Source organism: Carcharodon carcharias, chromosome 2 (genome assembly GCF_017639515.1).
Source record: "Carcharodon carcharias isolate sCarCar2 chromosome 2, sCarCar2.pri, whole genome shotgun sequence".
Taxonomy (NCBI): domain Eukaryota; kingdom Metazoa; phylum Chordata; class Chondrichthyes; order Lamniformes; family Lamnidae; genus Carcharodon; species Carcharodon carcharias.
The window spans coordinates 72,324,737-72,341,389 of NC_054468.1; the positions used below are offsets into that span (position 1 = coordinate 72,324,737).

Genomic DNA, 16,653 nt, shown 5'->3' on the forward strand with positions numbered 1-16,653 from the left:
GGCCATCATACTGAGCTTGAATGCAAAAAAAAAAATTTAAAGTGAAAATGTAAAATTTCCCTGTGGTTTCAGTAGAGAAATAGTGTGCGCAGACTCATGAGGAAATATAGAAGATCATTGTACGCTCTGAGTGAAGTGTTGATGGGTGGGGATTTTTGAGATAATGCATGTTGTCGTCTGAATAAATGAAAACCGTGTTACTGACAGTTGAAAGCAGAACTGTGATGACACTGAAGTCTGATATTATTACGCTAATATAGTTACATGATTCATAGGAAGGTATAACAGAGGAATTATTGTGGATTTCTAAGAGAGCTTGAAAGGGAATTATTATGCAGTTAGCCCACAGTGGAAAGCTGAACTTTTTTATTACAATATCTCATTTTCCAAATCCTGTTGCTATCCCTTTCACTGATATTGCTTGATTCTGGCTGTGTAAGGTTGAGACTTCATGTAAGCTTTTGTCAGTGTGAGTGAGTGACTAACAAATGAATTATGAAGTCATGACTATCATAATTTTGGAAAAATCAGTTAATCATGACAATTTGAATCAACGATAGGTACTTCCATATTTAACACATTCCAACTTATTAGCAGCTGGTCACCATCTGGCACAGATACGACAGGCTGAATGGCTCTTCACTGTATCATTCAATGATTCCATGATACATCTCTACCTTTCAGATGCCCTACTGATTCTGCTTTTGTGCATAGTAAACCCTTGCTAGTTGGGTTTGTTTTGGAGATCACAACTTCTGTCAGTTGGCAAGCTGAGCAAATTAAACGACAGCAAGTGACACACAGTAATGTAAACAACAGTTCCAACAGAAAGTCAGGGGTCAACTGGCTTGTGTCAATGAAAAGCTTTCCAATTATCACAGCAGAATTTTGTTGCATTTGTGTACAAACAAAATGTTATGCATGTGGAATGTTTAAAATACTATTTGTGCGCTTGTATAGGCAAGTACCGATTGTTTCTATCTTGAGGTTGGTTCTTTGGTACTATTCAAATGAAAAAGGGGCATGCAAAGCACTAAGTGAATTAGAATGAGTATAATGCATACAAGACAGATTTTGGTTAATCTAAATTCATCTTATTGTGATACCTTCATGATGTTTCCAAAGTATTAATTTATTACAATATAGAAAAGAAATGGTGTCCTTTATCTGACATGAAACAATAATGAGAAAGATATATGAAAGAAGTTGACAAGACAAGTGTATAATGAAAAGTTCAGAAATCAATTTGAGTTTTTGGATTGCTTACCAAAATACCACTATTCATGTTATCTGGATTTAGAATGACTCACAGTTTTCATTGCCGCAAAACCACAAGGACACTAAAGAGGAGAATCAGACTTCCATGTATGGAGGCTAGATTTTCCTCTTAATTTTTTTTGCCAGAAATACTAACGTGCCAACAAAACCGCAGTGGCCACATTTCTGAAATGAAGGATTTCTCATTGCAATTTTGTTAAAGATGACAAAAAAACGGAGCTAAGCTCATCACACCTCCAATAAAGATCCTTTTAAAAATTCCCCATTTACTGATCCACTTACCTTGTATAAATGTCTCAAATTTGGTTGAACTTATTTCTAATTCTGTATTATTTTTGATAGTATCTCGATGGGCATTGAAAAATAGCCAGTTGTTTACCAGAGCATCAGATGCACATTTTCAGTGAAGAGTAATAGCATACAAATCTTCTAAAAAAAAAATCATAATATATAACGTATGTGATTTAAAATATATTGAGGAGCTCACTGGAGGTCCAAAGGAAGCATAAGGTAAGGTGTGAAGACCATTGTAAACTAGCACTGGACAAGTATGGGCCTGTAAAGTAATCAGTGATAGGTATATACAACAAAAACTGGATACCTGGAAATGTTAGCAAGAATGTAGTGAAATTGTGGAAGTAAACCTCATAGCACAATCAAATTATATTGTACATGCTGTGATGGAGAATGAGAGTGTATTGCAAGAAGAAATTTCCATAGGGCAAATCATCATGTTTCATTAGATCAAATTTAAAACTTATTTAAAAAAAACATTGTGTTTAAAAGGCAAAAAGGAAAGATGGGACATATTTAAAGTATATAGGAAAGCTACAAAAAGGAACATTGGAAAGGCTAAGATGGAGGATTACCCGTAGCCTGGACTAAACTAGGTGGCTAACAAAATGTGTTTCTTGCATATCATATCATATCAAACTGAGATTTATCAAGGGTTTGTCACGCTTTCGCAAAGAGAATTGGATGCCCTCTTAGTCCTCCCAGACCAACATGGGGCCTTAACTGAATGGGTTTCACAGGTCCTGTGGATAGTAGGGGTTGTGGAGGGGGGTGGTGAAGGTTTCTGATTTGTGGTGATATCTTTGATTAACAGCCCAATTAGCCCATTTCTGACATGGATCTGAGGAAAGGTTAGAAGCTAAGGCTTAAAGTTTCCACTAGTTCACAGCTCACTGGACAACAGCCATTCTAGTGTAAAAGATTGAGGAAGTTAGGTCAAGCATAAATAGAGTTTGTGGTCTTTGACGTGTATGCATAAAGCTCAATTTGATGGAAAACTCCCAATGTGGTGGTCAACATTAAACGTCAACCAAGATCAACTAGTCATTGTGCCATCATTATTTATTGGTCCTTGGTATGTGCAAATTGGTTGTCTCATTTGGTTGTATAACAAGGAGTGGCTACACTTCCAAGTATAATTAATTGGTTCAAACAACAATATATTGCATTAAAGTAATGAAATGCCCAAGGTGATTCACAGGAACATTATAAAATAAAGTATGACGCCAAGCCATACACAAAGCCAGTAGGTCAGATGACCAAAAGCTTGGTCAAAGAGAAATATTTTGAGAGTGTCTTCAAGAATAAAAGTGCAATAGAGAGGTGGAGAGTGTAGTTGGAGGGTCTGGTACATGCAGGGTTAATGTGGGGCACGGTGATGTAAGAAAGCACATGGTCCAGAGCCAAGGAATCTGGAGATGGACAGAGATGGGTAAAGACTTAGGATGGAGTCAGCTTCATACTTGTACCCTCTATTGTATATATGTATGTAGTTATAAGTTGTTAATAAAGAGTTGCTGTTAATATACTCAAGACTACAAAGCCTATTTCATGGTGTCCAAAGCAGGACCCTTCAGAGAGATGAAGAGAAAGAATTTCAGAGCTTGGGACCTAGGCAACTGAATACACGGCTATCAGTGTTGGAGCAATTATAGTTGGGAGTGCACAAGAGGCCAGAATTAGAATGATCGGCACTCTTCCATTTGCAAGAGATGATGGGAATGCATCCTGAGAACTTCGGTAAGGTCAGATGAGATCATCTGCACTTCTTTTGTTTGCTGAGCAAGCCAACACTGGAAAGATCGCCTTTTGTTTTTTGGGCACCTGTTTTCTGCCTGCTCGTCAGGATAGGACTCCTAATCATCGCGCACCCATAGAGGAAGACAGATTTTGGGGGGTCAGCACCTTATTGGCTGGGGCCTGCCCATCTTTAGCTGGGTGGTGCCTGACTGATGATCGTTCCCACTGTCAGGGGCAGCCCATGGTGCCCTGTTCACCAATTGATTTGGGCTTATAACCCATAAACTGCTTCCTCCTGTGCGGACCCCCTCACTGGTAAGAGCAAAGGATGAAGTCTCCACTCCATTTGTATTTTTCTGAAGGGCAAAGTGTCCTTTCCATTTGTTTATTGTTTGCATAGCCTGGGCAGAATTTGGAGATGGAATTGCCCAGCATCTGCATCTACCTCTTGGTCTTCTCAGGTGAATCCAGAGGAAAGGAGGGAGCTCCAATGCCTGGAGCCCACTTGGTTGCAGGAGTTGCCGATCACTGGCCACCTACAGGACTCTACTCCAGTGCCTTTGACTCCCCCGAGCCAGACCCACAAGATAGTGGATACAATTTGAGCCATAGCTGGGTCCTGGACAGTTGGCGCCAGGGCGTGAACGCTCACCAGTGGGCCTGCATATCATATCTCTGAAGGCCAAGGCTCCTCTGAGATCCTCTGCAGTTTAGCTTAGGGCCGTAGGATGCCTAGTTGCCAGATGTTGCCATGAGGAGGCACTACAGAGAGTCTTGGTGATGCAGAGGCTGTGTATTCTCTTTCAGTCAACACCACAACAGGTTATCTGATCATTATCACATTGCTGTTTGTGGGGGGTTGCTGTCTACAAATTAAATGCCATGTTACCTACATTAGAACAGTGACTAAAATTGAAAGATACTTTATTGGCTGCAAAGTGCTTTGGGACTCCTGAGCTCATGGATGGTGCCATGTAAATGCAAGTCTTTCTTTTATTTCTTGAACATTGAGAGCTGTAATGGCAGGACAGCTGACCACACGCAATCTTGTGCTGTTCAGCTCACTTAATATGCATCACCGAGGAGCTCATTTATTCTCAATGCAGAGACAGGCAGGAAGTTGCCATCCCTGCCGTTACCTCATGGGGTTGAAGGTCTGGGCGCCATGTTCAAAGGATGCCTGGACAGCCTGCACTACCCCTTCCACCTTTGCCCGGCCACTGCTGTATCCTTCTCCGCTAACCTTCCTTGGTCATCCTTCACACAACTTGCACTGCCACCGGCAGCATCGGCGGAGAAGAAAAGAGTTGACGTTTCGAGTCCTCATGACCCTTCGAAGGGTCATGAGGACTCGAAACGTCAACTCTTTTCTTCTCCGCCAATGCTGCCAGACCTGCTGAGTTTTTCCAGGTAATTCTGTTTTTGTTTTGGATTTCCAGCATCCACAGTTTTTTTGTTTTTATTTTTGTTTTTATTTTTGCACTGCCACCACCCGGTCTCGAACAAAAATTAGCATTTACAGACGCCCCTCGAAGAGGACAATGGAGCAGCAACTCACTGTTAATCATGGAAGAAGTCTACCTCGTCAAGTGCATACCAGTTATGTGCATAGGCAAAACCTGAATGTTCTACTTTCTTGCTAGTAGGGAACTTAATTTGGAGGAGGAACTTAATTCCAGCGAGCTGGCCTATTAATGAGCATATGTGACATGCTAATGCATGCAAAAGGACTTCGCGACATTGTTTGTCAAGAAGCTGAACAGCCTTTAAATCCCAAGAACATAATTGCTGAAGTTCATCCTGCTGTTGGAAAACTGATTTTTGGCCTCACCCAAATTAAACTCCGCCTCCCCACCCCCATCAGCCAAGCTTCCCATTGTTGGGGCACTGGAAAATTCGCCCAATATGTCTAATGGGTGGCTTGTCTTTATCACCCCCACTCTTCCACCCACTTTAGCACTGATACCCATCCCCCTGCAATTTCTCACTCATTTTCCCCTACCCCCTCCAAGCTTACTTCTTCCATATGACCCATCTGTCTTTCCCTGCATTATTCTCCCTATTTAGTTGCCCTCTTCATAGCCATGCTACCTGAAATGATAACTTTATTTGCTCAAGGTCTGATTAAAAACTGCTACCATTACTTCTTATCTCTTCCACGCTTGACCCTTCTATCTTTTCCAACTACTTTCTCACCTTTGACTTCTCATTGCTTTCAAATGTGATGTTGCCATTAAATGAGCTCCTCTGTGACTGTGATGTGGTATCACATCTTGGACCCCCTACTATTATTGATGTTGTCTCCCTTGCCATCCTTCTCTTTAAAAGTCATCGTTTGGCCAAGTTTTCAGTCACTGTCCCTGTCTTACTTTGGAACGTTCAAACACATTTCTATGGGAGATTTTAGAGAAAAGGGTTTCATTTAAGGCTTGTGCTTAAAAGCAAAATGCATTTACATGAATTTTTAAGAAGAACTAAAAAGAGAGGTGGTTAAAATGCTTATGACCAATGTTTCCACCAAGCCTAAAATTTCTACACAGGCTGCGCACAAGTTGGCCATTTACATTATTGCATGTGTGTGGCTGTGCAAAAAACAATGTCAATGGGGCATGCCTACTTAAACAAATTGGCCATGTACTACAAACAAAATTAGAGGGTATGACCCAGACATTGAAGTTTTTCCCCCAAAGGTTGTTATCAATAAATATTGATTCATTAGTCGGCCCCACTAATGGCTAAACATTGCACACAATTATTTTAGGAAGGCCTCTGGTCCCAGAGATTTATCAAGATTGGGTTGACTGGAAAAGGCCTCACCCACGGATTATGTACATGAACAGATTAAAAAGAAGAGACAGAGAAGCACACAATCAGCTGTGTCTTTAAGCAGGCTCAGAAAATGAAAATGCCGAGAGGTAGAAGTTATTTTGTTTAAGACGTACGAAGTGATTTGTAAGAAATGTAGCATTTTTATTTGTTTGTATTATGTTATTACAAGTTATATTTGATTGCATTAAGTGAGTTTATACTGACTCTCCACATAATCAATTGTTGTAAAATAAAACTGTTTAACAATTCAAACATGGTCACCTTGCCAAGGATTTTCTCAGCCTGGCTATAAAAATATTGAGGAGGCCACATGACTATGCCATGTGGACATGTGCTGTTGGGCAATACGTGCACAGCTCTGTGGACACAGAGATCACTTATGGGAGATTATCCAAGGCAAACCCTTAAACCTGGAACTTGTGGTGATTGTTGCTTTATTTTTAATGTCTCCTCTGAAAGCACTTTGGTACACTTTTCTTAATGTTTCAAGACTCTAAATGCACATGAAGTTATGTTATTCTATTCATGCAGGGGTAACCAGATAATAAAGGGGAGCAGCAGGAGCTGAATTTTATCTCCTTCATTGTCTGGGGAGGATGATGATGGAAAGTACATCTAATGCTATTGGAGCTACCTGTTGATTGAATTGTGATCTTCTTAGTCTATATGAGCCAGTAGCACACTGTTCAGTGCAGTTGCACTGCAATCTTTCTTATTTGAAACTTTTCATATGCCATGGATTGCAGCTGTTCACAAATTAAAGCAGGATCCTGAGACTGTCACTTCAATTTTGTTCCCTGGGACTGATGTCATTGTCCTTGGAGAGACCATGCAGATGAATCAATTCACTCTAAAATCACTCAAACAAAAGCCCATTAGTCCTTAAAGTAACTGCTGCCAGAATGTGGTGGAGCTTTTATCATATTGCCTTTGATGGGGAACTGCAAACCCTCTCATTTTTCTGGTGTGACAAGGAAAAGATTTTAAAATGTGCATTCCATGTGCAGAATGATAATTGTAGCAATTGAACAAGACGGTTATCAAGACAAAACATGACATCGACTGAAATTTAATGTAGATTTCTTTTTTGAAGGAAGCTGGATTTTGGGAGATAAATGGCAGAAAAGAACAAGAGATGATAATAAAGATGGTAATTCTTCTAGTTCAGCTCAATAGAAAATTCAGATCCACCAAAGCTCAGTTTAGAAACACGTATTTAAATGTTCCTCTTAAAGAATACAAGGTTTTAGACGGAATGTTTTATATTACTCATAGGTTGTAACTACCTCAGATATGAGCTCGCTAAACTGTCTTAATGTCTTTTGATTCAGTAGGCTTAAAGGTCATACTTTTTAAAATCAATTAATTACTTTTAATCTATGTAGCTATTTTTAAGAGCGTAGACAGTAGCTGTAGGTAGTCTATTTGATTAGGGAGAGGTATGATGCTTTTCCCACCACCTGATCTTGCAAAGGAATGTTGATGACAATGAAGAGCAAGAATATGCTCATCTCTCACTTTACCCCTTTCCAAGCTGAGCATGATGAGATCAATTATAACATTGTGACTATTGTCCCAGCACTTTGAGGATGAATTTTTGGACTTAGCCGATATGCCATTTAAGAACCTCTGTTTTAACTGCTAAAAACTGCTCTTTTTAAACAAAGTCAGATTGACTCTCATTTATGTTCCAAACCTTAACTGCTGTCACTAAGTGAGTTCAAGGCAGTAATTCAATTTTAGGGTTCAGAGGATTATAAACAGCTAAAGCTTGGCTCTCACGGTTCATGATAGCATCTGAAGTAGATGGGATTACTGCCTTGTAATTCACTTTGAGGTATCCATTATCCACCATTAAATTTTTCATGCCAATATGACATTAAGTAGCTTATATTATCAAGGTGGTTCTTCAGCAATGGAGGTGTTCAGGCTTACTCTGACCAGTGTCGGTTCAGTAATCCTATTTGCTCGACTTTGGAAGAATTCTGTTGAGCTTATTTTCAGTTATTTAAAATTTAATTGGTATTCAAAAATTCGAAAGAGGCAGGTTCTTCAACAAGTAATACCATTATTTGTCTCCTAAATTCATCGCCACTTAAATAGAATAAAACACAATTAGCGCCACAGTTTTTTTAACATAAGTAATCTAATTCCTAACCTAGATAAATAATGTGAAATACACTGATTAAAAAGGGTGAGTTTTTAATCATATCTTCCCACCTTGTTAGTGAACAGTGCAATACTTTGAATTAATCAAACGCTTCATCTTAAAAGTTGGGTGATAGGAACATTGGACAATCAATGGAAGAAGTAATGATTGTTATTGTCTTTTAACATTGAGCCAGATCTCATGCGTTGCAACATTTAGTAAAGTTTTATTATTTTATGCAGGGCTGAAATTTTTTGAGCTCTTGCAGGCGTACTTTATTATGTATGTATTGGACCAGTATTGCAGGAGTGATAGTTTTCATTTATTTTGTGGGATGCAATTTGAAAGTATATTCCCCAGCAGACCACATCTCGTTCAATGTATCATTCTTAAACTCTGCCCCAGCAGGGCTCGTGGAAGTCATTTCAGGAAAAATGATTTTGAATCTCAAACAACAGGATTATTACATGCTTGACCAATCATCCATTTATCATTAGAACAGTATCTTCAATCATGGATTAGTAGGTCTATTAATATTTTATGAGGGGCTGAAAGCTCTTAAAATTCAAATGAAAAATTCCTGATTTAATTAATTGACGAAAAAGAGTGAAATGTCAATGTTGAAACGTATTAATTGCTGTCAGCTCTGTGTCACAGAATCTTTGCCAGAAAGATGGCAATTGGGTCCTTTTTAAGGGTCTGATTCACAGCCTAACCTGCATGCAGCATTCTGTGGGCTGAATGGACCACTTGTATTCATTCCCTTTCTTGTATTGAAGGCATTAGTAGATTAACAGCAAAGAAAAAAATAGACAAAGTTTCTTCAACCCAATACTGGTTGAATTCAATTTTACTTGTATAGTTAGAGGTATCATACAACAGGACTGGGCTTGAGAAGTAACCCCTCAGTGCGTAGTTGAAGAACGGCCACTTGGGCGGGGTTTTACTGGGGTGTTGTTTGTGGATTCTTGCACAGGCATTACTATCATCAGAGAGAGAAAATAAATCACAATTCTAATATGATATGAAAAGTGTCTATTAATTTTGCATGTCAGGACGTTAACTTATCCAGGTCAAAACATGTCACTGATAATTGACACTGTAGTGCCCGGGTCCAGGAATATGCCAGATGGTAATATTGTTGCAGCCGTCTTGCATTTATATTAGTTTGTTACATGACCTCACAATGGCAATGTGATAATTAATTCACTAATGAAGTTAATGCGTTAGGAACTGAAGTCAATTATCGAACCCAATCTAGTAATCTCAGCCAGCAACATCTGGATGTTTACCACTGTTTGGTTTTACAAAACATTATGTAATTATCAATTGCAATCAAACAAGGGATGTTCAATTAGTGCTAGGCTGACTAATCATGAATATCTTGATGCATGTTGATGTACAGTACAGTTATTGCTTGGCCTAAATAGCCAAGTGGTTATGGTACTGGGCTTGTAACCCCAAGATCAAGAGTTCAAATCTCACAATGGCAAACTATGAAACAATGTAACTTCATCTGAATAGGAACAGATGGAAATGTGTTTGTACTCGAAAGAGTTACAGTACAGTTATTTGTATTCGATAATTAAATTGGGAGGGTCTCTTAATAGTTCTGGTGTTTCTAGGATACAAGCAATCTCTTGCCTTTGAGTATTTTTCTGTTGATGTTAATCCCACAATAGGTGGAATTTTGCGCTCCCGCCAGAGGGCAGGGGCACTAAATTTTGCATAATGGAAAAAGTCAGTTTCTCACTAGTGGGAAATTAGTTTGGAATCCTGTTCTCCCGATTTTGATGGTGGGTTAAAGGTTGGTTGGCTTTCCCGCTGATCTGTGTCAGGAACCACATTTGCATTCATTTGCATCTTACAAATGCTCATTAAAAGGCCAACTCACTGGAATTATGTTTCCCTCTCCAAATTAAGTGCCCCGCCAATGGATAATTAGAATGGTCTGTTTCTGATTGTGCACCTGGCGAGCTTTAGTTCATCAATAATTTCCAAGTACGTAGATGCTGCTTTTGCCTCCCTTTAAGAGCAAGATTTTGGGTGCCTACATCACAAGCGGTTCCAAGGTTGGGCACAGGAGGCTATACCTCCGGGGAGCGAGGAGACGGTGGCAGGACTGGGGTTGTGGGAACACAGGAGAGGAGGGGGAAGACAGAGGCAGGACAGGAGGGGGGGGTGATGTGGGACATGGGAGGGGAGGGGGAAGAGACTGAGGCAGGCCTAGGGTGTGGTCAATGATCAGAGTTGAGTAGCAAAAGACTGTCCTAGGGCAAGAGTTATAAGACAGTATAAGGAAACGTAAGAGACTGTCCTGGGGCTGAGACCACGCTGTTGGGGGTGTATTGAAGAAACTGTTCTAGGGCTCTGCATGGCAAACATATCTTGATCCTGGTCTTGGGCAGGAGTAGGCCTCTCTGGGCAATGATGATCATATAGCATCGTGTGCAGGGCAGGGTCAGTCACCTAAGGAACCTGGTCCTAGGAGTTAAAGTCATGGTACTGTGAGGCAGATGGCACAGTCGCAGTCAGGGGAGGCACCTGCATCCTGTAAGTCAGCAGCTGAAAACTCATGGGGGAATATTGGATGGTCCCATAGGAGATGGGTGGGGTGGAGGCGGAGGCTCCCGGAAAGTCATGGTGCATGTGGCCTTGAGAAGGGAAAGGGTCAGGTCAACAAAGGGCATGGGGACTTCAACATTAAGGGGTTCAGGGGAAGGACAGGTATATTAAAATGGATAGTGATGGGTTCAAGGGTAACAGGGAAGGCTGGATGGTGACAGGAGGAAGGGTAATTAAGAGGCGTTGAGGATGGAGGAGGATGGCAGGGACTTGGTGGGTGATAGGGGAAGGTTGGAAGCTGGTCTCCCAGGCAGAAGGTTAGCAGCACCATTTTCAAGCTCACTTTGCAATGATGCAATTCGAAAAACAAACTAGAAAAAAAATTGGTCGGGGAGGGGTCTTGGTGTATGGGAGTTCAACGCAGCAAATCTTGGCTGTTTGAAGGAGCCCCCTATAACTGTCTTGCTCAAACTATGGAGAGCATGGCTCAGCTGAGTGCTGGATGTGAGGGTCTAATGCACAATGAATGAGCTTGGCTCCTTTTTTAATGGTGTGCATTCAGGCGACAGTCCATTACGTTTGGGAGCCGTGGTACATATGGTCTAAATTGGCATCTGATCCTTACAGAGGCCTGTGAGAATGGATGCCAGGTCCAACAATTGATGACCACATCAGCTGCATGGGCCCTACAAGCCTTCATCTTCTCAGTGCATTGGTTATGGCATTCAAGGCTCCATGCTTGCAGTCAGGACAGAAGTGCAAGGACTGAGTATGCATAGTTATTGCCAAGTCCACTGGAGGACAACCAACACAGGGCTGACTGTGGCTCTTAGGACTTGGGTTTTTTGACCTTAATGAGGACCCTTGTTGTGAAGGCACAGTCACATGTGAGAGGAAAGCTCAGCCACCTGTTTTCCTCCAGGATGATATCATCCTGAAAGGGGTGGCCTTGGTATGCGATGTGCAAACTAAGGGAAAGTCAAGGGCTGGAGTCTGCTTTGTATATGGAGGGAGACCATTAGCGGGAACAACCACTGATTGCTCAATTGTATCTGTTCACAGAAATAAGTGTGGAGAATGCAGGCAAAGCTGCATTCTTGATAGTTGAGATGAGAATGAAAAGAAAGGCCCCTCGCCATATGGCACAGCTCAGCGAAGGCCATCGCCCCTGAGAAACAAGAGCCAGCGGGGCCCCTGGAAGACCCAGATGCCAATGAGGGGCCAAGTGCATGAAGATGTTAGGTGGGACCATGAGTCTCCAGAAGACGCAGCTCATACGTGGAGATGAGCGAAAGACAGTGCCGCAGAAGCCCGTTTGTCTTGGGATGTGGTATTTGCCACATTCTCTTTGAGGAACTGACGCAGCACAGACTTGGAGGGCATCCAAGGCCGGTTGCTCTGAAGGTACCAATGCTCTCAATTTTTTTGCCTGTGGATGCTTCCAGGGCTCCACTGGGGACCTTTGTGGAATCTCACAATCGGCAACACAAATGATTAAGGGAGGTGACTGATGCCCTTCTCAATAAGTTCACCATTATGTGAAGTTTCACAAGGATAAAGCAAGCCAGCCTGCCAGAGCTATGGGATCCGTAGCAATCTCATGTTTACGCAAGTGCAGGGCCCCATCGACTGCATGCATGTGGCCATGAGAGCTCCGTGGCAGCAGCCTGTGAGATTCATTAAAAGAAAAGGATTTCACTGCACATCCAGCTAATTTCTGATCACAGAAAGCAGATCCAGCATGGTTGTGTTAGGTGCCCAGGGAGCTTGCATGACTCATACGTTTTGAGTCACTCCTCAGTGCCAGAGATATTTTAGGGAGCTTGGTGCTTAGAGGGTTGGCTCCTTGGTGATGAGGGTTACTATCTAAAGGCATGGCTAATGATGCCCTTTTGTCATCCACAAAGTGCATCTGAGAGATACAATGCTGCACATTGAGCCACCAAGTCTTTAATAGAGCACAGTATTGGCCTCTTAAAGATGCTATCTCTGGGTAATCTTGCAGTCTGTGTTTTCAGATTGAAATAAATTTTGATGTAATGAAAGCACGCGCTGAAGTATGGATTATGTGTTACACATGCAGTAGGACTGTCTGTACCAGGAGTGAATATACAACCCAGATGAAAAAAACAGTAAAAACGGAATGAGTACTGGTCGGAACTGTTTTTTGTCCTTCTGGGGAGGAATAATTGGGAATTTGGCAATAATTGCAATGTATTTGGAACCAGTTTCTTTATTACATTTAATTCAAGAGTTTTTTTTACAGAATAGTTCATTAGTCACATTTGAAATGTCCTCATAGCAACAAACAGTAAAATGGTGTATTCCAGCAATATGCTGTTGGCTTGAGATCCAAAGCAGTCTGCTAATGTTTGGAGAGAGACACTTTGGTAGCATTAACAAATTTGGCCAGGCAAATTTGAATTGGTTGCATTTGTTATAACTTTCCACAATTAATATTAATCTGAAAAAAATGTCATGCTTATCTAAACACATTACATCTAGAGATTTAGAATTTTCTGAATTGCCTCTGGATTTAATGTCAGTTGAACTCAAGAATCTGAATTTTTAAAATATTTGTTCATGGGAATATGGGCATCACTGTCAAGGCCGTCTGTTATTGCCCATTCCTAATTACCAAAGAGAAGGTGGTAGTGAGCCAATTCCTTGAACCACGGGGTCCATGTAATGTAGGTATTCCCAGAGTGCTGTTACACAAAAGAGTTCCAGGATTTTGACCCAGCGACAGCCAAAGAATTGTCATGTATTTCCAAGTTAAAGTAGTATGTGACTTGGAAGGGAACTTGCAGGTGGTGATGTTCCCATGCGTCTGCTGTCCATGTTATTTTGGATGATAGAAAACGTGGTTTTAGAAGGTGGTGTCAAAGGTGCTGTTACGGACAGGGCGGGGTCTTAGTCCCTCACAGGCGCCTTGGTGAATTGTAGTTATTAAAATCCAGAGTAACCCTGATTTCAATTCTTGGCTACACATCCACTGGAAATCCACATCATTAGCAGAATCTTTAGGCAGAGGAAATGTGAACTGTAACATGATTGACTGGCATAGCCTGTACCAGATGAATGTTATGCTGTTTTCAGTTGGAGTAGCTCCACTGTTTCTTTTGTGATAATGATAATGACAGAGTCAATATTCCTGGATAAAAAAGCAAGTAGCTTGGTGCGGAATTCTCCCTGTTAGAAATTAAAGGGGCATAATATAAGACAGAAGAAGAAAGGTACAGTAGGAAGCCAAGTAAATATAATTACCTGGAAAAACTCAGCAGGTCTGGCAGCATCGGCGGAGAAGAAAAGAGTTGACGTTTCGAGTCCTCATGATCCTTCGACAGAACTTGAGTTCGAGTCCATTTCAACTCTTTCTTGGACTCGAACTCAAGTTCTGTCGAAGGGTCATGAGGACTCGAAACGTCAACTCTTTTCTTCTCCGCCGATGCTGCCAGACCTGCTGAGTTTTTCCAGGTAATTCTGTTTTTGTTTTGGATTTCCAGCATCCGCAGTTTTTTTGTTTTTAGCCAAGTAAATATGTTTCACTGGCATGTGTTACATTAACTTGTGGATTCCATGTTCCTAGTCAATATAACTGTGTAGGATTTGGAGGCAAAAAAGTTAATCTGAAAAGATGTATTGATATAATCTGACTTATGTTTTCTGATTGTGTCTTTTTTTGCTTTTAGTAAACAAGCACAAACCATGGATTGAGACATCCTACCATGGTGTGATAACAGAGAACAATGACACAGTTTTTCTCGATCCACCGCTGGTTGCACTGGACAAAGATGCACCTGTGCGCTATGCAGGTGAGTTGAGACGTCATTAATCATCTCAAAGAACAGAACCTTTTACAGCTCTTGTCATATTTCAGTGTCTGTGAGACTGTGGCACTAATGATTGATACCATTGTACAGATTCTTTTTGACACCTTGCAATGACAGATGCTTTTTTTGTGAAACTTTTCCACCTTGAATTTGAAATAAATAATTTGATTTGCAGATTTTCTGGCAGCAACTTACTTTTATTTTTTAATCACTTTTTTTAAAAGAATGTTTTATGTGTGTTAGGAATTTAGGCAGGCAAATTCTGCATTCTTGGTCATGTGAATCATGTAGTCAGTCATGTGAATCTATATACGCAGTGCCACTGAATACTCTTTATTTGTGATTGTGGCTACAAGGCCATTAGTTTAGGTATTACAAAAGGTGTGCAGGTTTATGATGTGTGTTTAGAAATAACCTCAGTTGAATTGATCAGTTTTCCATTAAAAGGGATGGCTATCTGATTCGAACTCGACACTTGTATGAAAATAGCAAAAATAATTACACCATTGTTGAATTCATCAATAATTTACACCATTACAAGACTCACTAATACCCTTGGCTTCTGAGTCATTAAAATAGATTAGTCTTACATAACTTGTTGATTCCTAATGACTGAACATAGCTAGTGTCTCTAAATGTAATTACTGTGTCGTTCTGTTGATGCCAGTATGTTCAAGGTTTTGTCTAGCAGTGTATTTTTGTTAAAAGAGATTAAAAAATACCCATATTCACTTAATTTAATTATAACCTTGTAGTTTCAGTTAATTAAGCTTGAAATAACATTCTCAGGGATAAATTAGAAATTCCCTATTTTAATTTGCTTTGATTAAATTGAATTTATTGTCCAAGTTCTAATAATCTGTTGGAGGCTTTAAAAATCTTTCACAAAAGAAAGTAACATTGACTATGTGTAGGTAAAACATCAATTTGCGATATTTGCACAAATTTTCTGTGAGGTGGTCTGATTTCTGCTTCCAGTAAGTTGATAGCGCTGTCCAGTTAATGTTTTATTACCTGGTATACTGTTGCCTTTTTTTAAACTGACCCTTTTCTCCATTTCTTGCTGAACTGTTTAGCTCAGCTCTCTGTTGCATCCCACTTCTTTCACCAGCTTTGGTATTGTCTGCGAGGTTTGATTGTATATATGACACCATGAACATAATGCAAAGTGACTTTATCTCTTTAATCACATAATCTTGCAGCACTTTCAGAAAAAGAAACGTGGAAAGGCTGAAGCTGGAGTTTTTATACCTAATAATGGAATCATTTTGGCAGTAATTATGTGGGCTAGAGTTGCTATGCGGTTGTATGGTTTAATGCAATCGACTGTACAAAGGACGATTTCATTAAAATGATTTAAGGAGTTGGCATTTCTAATTCACAGAATGTTCATGTGTTGCACATAAAATTAAACATATATTTATGTTTGGTAGGGCACCTTCAACATTACAGAAATCAATCACAAAATAAATTTAAACTAATAATGAAAATACAATAAACTTCAACATTTATAATTTGCGTTATAAAATCATGCCACTATTTACAATATACAGAAAGAACCCTCAGTACACATAAAACCGTATATAAATGCAATTTGCACAGCTTTTCAAATTATATTATCTAAGTGTCCTGCATTTAGACTTTAAATCAGAAGAAAGCTTGTCTGTAGGCTCACAAGTGGGGAAAAAAAAAATTGGGTGAAGTAGTCATGAGATACTTGAGTCTGTGAAGCTCAACCTCAAACAAGAGTTGCCACATTTTGGAAAAGAGGAGGCAAGTCTTGGGTGGGTGCTGGATGGATAGAGAAAACTATTTTAAAAAGTACAAACTCTTGGAAAGAAATGAGGACACCTGATCCCTTTACACTGAAATCATGATGTTATACACAGCATTGGACCACAACAGACTTTTTTTTTTAAAGACTGTAATTGTGTCAGCTGAAAAAGGATCAGCTTTTCTCAATAA

General features: G+C 40.2%; 1 protein-coding gene across 1 annotated transcript in view; it reads left to right on the top strand.

Annotated features, from left to right (window-relative positions):
* The window catches only part of clstn2a (calsyntenin 2a), a 318,232-nt gene that overhangs the window by 39,227 nt on the left and 262,352 nt on the right, over window positions 1-16,653 (top strand). Inside the window, exon 3 of the mRNA XM_041205440.1 lies at window positions 14,548-14,670. Within this exon, the coding sequence (XP_041061374.1) occupies window positions 14,548-14,670 (123 nt within the window). The remainder of the gene's footprint in view (window positions 1-14,547; window positions 14,671-16,653) is intronic.